At 43.8% G+C, this 7,332-nt stretch overlaps 1 protein-coding gene across 1 annotated transcript; it reads right to left on the bottom strand.

Annotated features, from left to right (window-relative positions):
* Window positions 1–958: 958 nt before the first annotated feature.
* On the bottom strand, window positions 959–6,920 carry CUNH18orf21 (chromosome unknown C18orf21 homolog). The gene is made up of 5 exons (XM_051202075.1): window positions 6,757–6,920; window positions 6,654–6,676; window positions 5,120–5,319; window positions 3,153–3,352; window positions 959–1,532 (listed from the first exon to the last, which is right to left on the bottom strand). The coding sequence occupies exons 1-5, from the start codon at window positions 6,831–6,833 to the stop codon at window positions 1,379–1,381; spliced, it is 654 nt and encodes a 217-aa protein (XP_051058032.1). The 5' UTR covers window positions 6,834–6,920; the 3' UTR covers window positions 959–1,378.
* Between the last annotated feature and the right edge of the window lie 412 nt (window positions 6,921–7,332).

The raw sequence follows: 7,332 nt of genomic DNA, 5'->3' as shown, positions 1-7,332 counted from the left end.
TTTGACTTCTTTGTTCCATTGGTGTTCCTTGTGGATCTAGACGGTGAGTATTTATGATACCATATTACACTAGAGATCTTGCTTTTAAAGCTTTAAAAATATTTTTTTAAGTATAGGTTTTTATTTTTTTGGGTATGCTGCTGAAGGAAATTGTCATTTGTATTTTATACTTCCCTCTGGCAAGTATACTTTCATTGGCAAAAGGAAAAATTGAAGCATTTCTTTAATAATTATTTGCAAGTGTTGGAATTTTTTAAAGTCTTCCTAAGAAGACATCCTATCATTATCCTAAAGATTCAACACAACTAATGCTCAAAATTATATTACCCCAAGCTCTTTTGAAACTAGAAAATAATACATTGAAGAACTTCCCAGTTACTCATTTCATGTCAACTCCCACCATGTTCCCCTTTGAAGGACCAAGTGTCATATCTGCCCTTGTCATGTTCCTCATAAATAGACACATCGCTTCTAGCAGTACCACCAACTATGTGGGGCTGGAACAGAATCCATGTGTTTCTTTACTATCTGCCTGGGTGAAAGGCTTGATGGATTGCTCCCAATGTTCAGGCAGTGCCAATTAATCTGTAGTAAACAGCAAGGAGGCACACATTACCTAAGACACTGCAGAATTCCAGGTCTTAAGTCATGAGGGGCTCCGTGGTAATGGCATAGATGCTGTAGACACACTTGGCTTAGCAGTGCTGCAATGCTTATACTTGTTAGCCTGATTCTTAGTTTCGTACACTGCTTGCCTAGCACGCAAGGCCCTGAGTTCAGTCTCCAGAAGAGGTGTGGAAAATGTTCATAGTTTACTAGTATTGTTATGCATCTGATGGAGGAAATACACTTGATTCTTTTCTATATTAGCAATAGTTATTGGCACTGAAAGAAACCTTCATGAGTGAAGAGCTTTGTTTCCTTCTGAAATAAATGACAATAAAAACTGAAGTAAATATTACCATTCAATATTCACTATACCTTTATTGTAAGAACTTAATTATTGTAAGAATTTAATACCCTTTATTACATTTACTTTTTCTATGTGTGTGTGCGAGGGGGTTACTCATGTGGAGGCCAGAAAACACCTTGTAGTGTGGGTTCTTTCTGCCCTGTGGGTGCTGGAGATTGAATAGAGTTGTCAGGCATGCGGCAGTGTCTTTACCCTTCAGCCATCTCTCTGGTCTGGTCATTTGTTTTTGGATCTTCACATTCACCCAGGGAAGCCCCAGTTACTTTATTGAATGAGGTGTTTTCCACATAAGCACTGAAGGATGCCCAGAAGAGCTTGCTTTTGGATCTAGTCTCCCTGTGCTCAGACACACAAGTGAGGACAAAAGCTGTTAACTAACTTGAGTCTTTTCAAAGGCCATCCTCTTCACAGAGAAGAAAGGAAGTGCCTGAAGTCCAGCTTTGGGTTCTTCTCTGGTGCACTCTGACTAAGCAGTGCTTTTAGTTGAGAGAAGTGTTTCTTTCTTTTGCTGCTGTTCCTTGAGGAGCAAATGGGTGTTGACTGTCCAGATACAGGTGTTCTGAAACAAGAGAACAATTACTGTTAACACATCGCCAAGGACAAGTGTTCTTCTGCTGAGAGCACTGCTCGCAGAGTCTTCTACGCTAGAAGATCTACCATACTCTGCATAGCAGCTCTGTAAGGACATTGGCTGTCCTCAGCATGGTAATTCTCATCAGCCACCTCATGGAATATCAGATTCTGGCACCATTGAGGAGGTGCACTGGATGGTTCTAGAAGCGCCTATGATACCTGAAGGATAAACCTGGAGGTAAAGTTACCAGGCTGAGTTCTTTACACTTGACTCATTCATGGCAATCCTAAATGAGAACGTTAGGAACAACACATCTTTACAACTGAAGACCACTTCATCTTCTACAGTGAAAGGCTTTGGGGAGGAACCATCCCACCATGTCTTCCCCCTTAGAATGGCAGTGCCACAGGACAGGCGCCAGCCTGTTAGTTTATATTCTGGTGCTTTCAGGTAGTGCTAGGTGCATAGGACACATTCCACAAACATCCACTGAATAAGCTGTTCACCATCTAGTATGAGTTTTCATATGGGTGCTGGGGATCTGAACTCAGGTCTTCATGTTTACAAAGCAAGGACTACCAACTTAATGAACCGTTTCCCTAGTACCCCCAAATGCAACTAAATTGTTTTATTAAATACACTAAATTTTCATTTATCCACATCTGCACAAAAAGTGAAATAGTCTATTGAATTCTTACACCAAATATTGACAAAAATCATTAATATACATAAAACTAGACTTAACATTTTAACCCAGAAATAGTCTAGCCCTAGCTAGGTTTTGTTTATGCTCAAGACATTGATCACATTCAGTTTCTCTTGTAACAAAGCACTCTAAATTCTTCACACAGTATCCATGGGATTGAGTATTTAAATGTATAACTACCACAATGACAAAGGACTGAGGAGTCCTAAAATGAAAACTTGGCATCTCTGGCAAATCTCTGTTCAGTTAAATTTCAACAGGAATTTGTGACAGAGGAAAGGGTAACACCATTTGAAAACACGGTGTGCGGGCTTCAGGTTTGGTGGCACAGAGTAAGCTGAGGGCACAGTGCACAGGCAGGTGCAGGGCTGGGAAGCCATATCACATATTTGACCCACAACACAGAGTTGGGGTTAAAGGCTGCACGTTAGCCTGGTCTTCATCAGGAGATCACTGCCCTGACCCTCACAAAAGGTAACAAAGGACCTGACCCTCACAAAAGGTAACAAAGGACCTGACCCTCACAAAAGGTAACAAAGGACCTGACCCAGGACAACAGTGGCAGGAAAGGACAGGTAGAAACTTGCAACAAAGACTATACATACTGTAGAAGCTGCGGGCCCTCCTGCCATTGTAAGTGAGTTTGCATAGAAGGGCACTCTGTTCAGAGCTGAACAGGAGGAAGGGAAAACTTGGTAGTTGGCTGTGGTGGATATATTGCCAGGTGCTGGGAGGGACTGCATAGGAGCCATATGCACTGACTTAGGAGTTGAAGATTAGAAATATTAGATAACCAGGGACAGGGAAGAAAATGTGCCAAGGCCAGTACCACGTGGAGTACTGAGGAGTGCATAGTAAGCAGTATTTCATAGTCCACAGCAGCTAACAGATCAAGGTACCTGACGGTGAAGGAGGGGCTGGTGCCTTTGGAAGCAGACACATTATGACTTGGGTGTTTGGAGCCTGGAGTCTTTCTCTTTGGCGTTTGCAGGTTGGCTTTGTTGGTAGCAGTGGCAGCATTGCTCTTCAGTGCTGACAGGAAACTTCTACTCTTCCCATGGTGTTTTATTGTTCTGTTGCATGTTCTACAGGTAACCAGCTACCACAAAAAGAAGTTGGTCCCATGAGTTCTCTGGTAATGTAACTAAGTAAACCATGGGATCCCTCAAATTCTGTTAGTGTGACAGAGACAAGTTAGCACAGAGGCTGCCCCCTGGGAGCTTGCAGGAGGATCAGACAAGATAATCAGAATTGCCAATAAGAAGGTACTGGCTAAACATTTATATTTAAAGTCTTTAAAAATCCTACACAAGCCGGATGGATGGCAGTGGCGCACACCTTTAATCCCAGCATTCAGGAGGCAGATGCAGGCGGATCTCTGTGAGTTAGAGGCCAGCCTGGGCTACAGAGCGAGTTCCAAGATGGGCTCCAAAGCAATACAGAGAAACCCTGTCTCGAGAAAAAAACAAACAAAAATGGAATATGGAAAGTAGAAGAAATAGTCTTCCCTGGGGAAGAGCACACCAATCGACTAATACTAAATGGCCAGCCCTGAAAACATGTACACATAGTCTTACAGACTGAGCAGGTTCTATCTAGGAATGTGTAAATATACATCTGTGCATGTAACAAAGAAGAAGCCATGAATTTGAAAGAGCAAAGAGGGGTATATGGGAGGTAGGGAAGGGGACATGGTATAACCATATTATGATGTCAAAAAATAAAATCAAAAATACAAGGAACTGTGCTTCCTCAGTATGAAAGTGGTTTGTGTGGGAGCTGGGGAGATGAGATCAGACACTAACATTTGGATATACTTTGTAAGAGCGGTAGAGAGTGACTATTTTCTAGCTGGTATACTTAGGTTTTTTTTTTTCTAAAACATGGAAGATCCCTGACATTTTAAGTAGTGCTTTCAGATCCACAGTGATTCTATAAATGCTGGTGTGACTAATAAAACCTTTAAATTTCCACCATTACCGCTAGAAGTTAGCTCTCTTCATAGGGTTCAGATTTAATATTTATTTTTTAATGTATGGATGTTTGCCTGCACGAATATATGCGCACGATGTACATGACTAGTCCCCTTGAAGAGGCCAGAGGAGCGTATAGAAGTTTGTGTTAGTTAGGAATGTCTGTTGGGAACCAAACAAGCAGCAAATGCTTTTAGCTGCTGAGCCTTCTCTCTAGCCTCAGTAAGATGCATTGAAAGACAAATATAGTATGTAGTTACTCATAAGTGGATACCAGACACAAAGTAAAAGATACCCAGCCTATAAATCACAACCCCAGAAGTTAGAACCTTCCTCCAGAAACAGATGCAGAAATCCACAACTAACCAATGGGCTAAGCTCCTGGAGTACAATCGAAGTGAGGGAGGAGCGATAATATGAACAAAGGAGTCAAGACCATGATGGGGAAACTCACAGAATCAGCTGACCTGAGCTAGTGAGATCACTGACTCAGGTCTGACAAATGGGGAATCTACATAAGACCAAATTAGGCTCCTTCAATATAGGTGACAATGGTGCGGCTGGGACAATATATGAGGCCACTGGCAGTGGGTCCATGATCTAACTCTAATGCACAAACTGACTTAGGGGAGCCCATTCTATATGGAGAGATACCCTGCTCAGCCTAGACATGGGGGTGTGGGAGTGGGGAGGTGCTTGGTCCTGCCTCAACAAGCTGATAAGAAAGACTTAGTAGATTTCCTAGAGGAGGCCTTACTGTCACAGAAGCATTATGGGTGTTCTCTTGACAGACCAAAAGTACTACCATAATACTCTGCTGGCAGCAGTTTCCAACCTAAGGGAAAGAAGACAAAACGACAGCCCGTTTCTCAGTTCCAGAGCGGCAGCCTTACCAGCACACTTGTGGAGTCTTTGTACTTTCTCAACAGCTTTACTTCTTTGAAACTGAGTGTGTGACTTCTTGCTTCTCGATTAAGGAGTTTTTGTATCTTGGGTGTCAGTTTGGCCTTGGGTTTGAGGCGCACTCTAGAGTTATCCAGAACCAACAACTGGAAGCAGTATGGGCATGTTTCTTGAAAAGTGCTGTTTTCCTCTACAATTAGATAAATCAGATTCACAGGTCAGCAAGTCAGAATGTTCTCTTACTGATGGTATCAGCGGATACAGTCTCTTGAAGCAAACTCTAGCTCTGAAAAATTTTAAAGCAAACTGGCAATAATGTACTTTACAAAATTCTCTAATTCCCCCATTAGCAACACACAGGTGGCCTTTACCACTTTGCTCATTTGTTGCTTGGCTATAACATATTTACCACTTAAGCTGTACAGGGGTTTTTCTTCCCTCCCTCCCTCCCTTCTTCCCTCTCTCCTTTTCACAGTTAGTATAGCCAGTACTTTTTGGGTATTGTGAACAAAGGACAACCAGATGACATGCAACAGCAAAATGCTGGGCTAGGGGGAAGGGAATCAGAGGGTGGTCCGGTTATTTAATTAAAAAAGGGTGGCTAGGGAAGGCTTCATCAAATGACATTTGCAGAGAGACAAGACAGCAGGCTGTAAGAGTTCCAGGCATGATAAGGCATTTGGAAAAGCCTGGAACCATCAAAGTACACTGAGGTACAAGTAGATGATTCCTGGGAGAGGGGTGGAAACTACTGAAACATTCATCCATGTGGTACCATTGAGATGGCTCTGTGGGTCAAGGCACAGGTCCATCCCCAGGAACCCATTTAGTAGAAGGATAGAATCTATTCCCAAAAGCAGTTCTCTCTTGAGTGTACACACACACACACACACACACACACACACACACGCACGCACGCACGCACGCACGCACGCACGCACGCGCTAGAGAAATAGATGGCTCAGCAGTTAAGAACAGTGGCTGCTCATCCAGAGGGCCCAGGTTCGACTCCCAGCACTGTTAACTCCAGTTCCAGGGGGTTTATCACCCTCTTCTGGTCACCAGACTCTCAAGTAGTACAGACATGTGGGCAAAGTCTATACTTAATAGAGTAAAATGTTAAAATAAAAGCTCATCAAGGGACTGGGGAGACGGCTCAGGGGATAGGAGTATTTGCTGCTTTAGCAGAAGACTCAGGTTTAATTCCCAGCACCCACATGGCAGCTCACAACCGGTTGTAACTCGAGTTCCACATGGATCCGACGCTCTAGTCTAGCTTCTGTATTCAGGCAAAGCACAAAAGCACATTTTAAAGTAAAGACTGATCAATGTGTCAAATGCTAAGGGTTAAGACAATATTAAAGAATTTGGGTTTTTCATACAACTGGGAAGCCTAGGACTTTTTTTCTTTTCTTTCTTAAATGAGACAAGTCGGGCAGCCTTCTCTTTTGGGTCAGTGGAGCACTGGAATGGTGTAGAACTGGGCGACAAGGGCCGAAATCACCGCAGCCGGCGCTCTCCTACCGTGTGTCGAACTGTAGGCCCAGCTGCAAAAGAGAGCGAGGCGTGAGGCCGGGGCACCGTGGCCGCTCTCCCGCACCCCCACTCCCCCTCTGTCCCCTCCTACAGGAGGTAGCGGGCCTGGCCAGGGCAGCTTTCCACCAGGCCGCGAGCCGCCGCTTCAATGTAGTACTTCTGCCGCATAGCTAGCACGTCGGGCCGCCGAAACGCCGCCAAAGAGCTCCGTGCCGGAAGTCGACTATTTTAGTGTAACTACCGTGGGCCGCCGCACTCAAACTCCCTCCGGAAACTCGCATTCACGACTGAAAAGTTCCGGTCTGGAGCCCCTGTCATCTATCTGGCTTGTGATGTGGTCCCTCCCCTTAACATCCACAGCTAAATTCCTGTATTCGGAATGGGAACGGGCTCCCGAGCCCAAGGCTCCACCAATGTCACTGACTTCATCCGTATCTTGCTACTGTTAACCAGGTTTTCTGGGTAACAAGGTTAATCAGTTAACTATCATTCAGGTGTTTTTGTTTGTTTTGTTTTTTTTTTCTCTTAGTTTGCTTTCTTCTTTTAACAGATGTATTTATTATGTGTATGAGTGCTTGCTTGAATGTATGTTTGTGCATCACTTGCATTCAATACCTGGGGAAATCAGAAGAAGGTATCGATCCCTTGAACTGGGGTTATAGATATT

The sequence above is a fragment of the Phodopus roborovskii genome, unplaced genomic scaffold, assembly GCF_943737965.1.
Source record: "Phodopus roborovskii unplaced genomic scaffold, PHOROB, whole genome shotgun sequence".
Classification (NCBI taxonomy): Eukaryota; Metazoa; Chordata; class Mammalia; order Rodentia; family Cricetidae; genus Phodopus; species Phodopus roborovskii.
The sequence above is the reverse complement of the archived record's forward strand: the minus strand, read 5'-3'. Positions and strand labels throughout refer to the sequence as shown.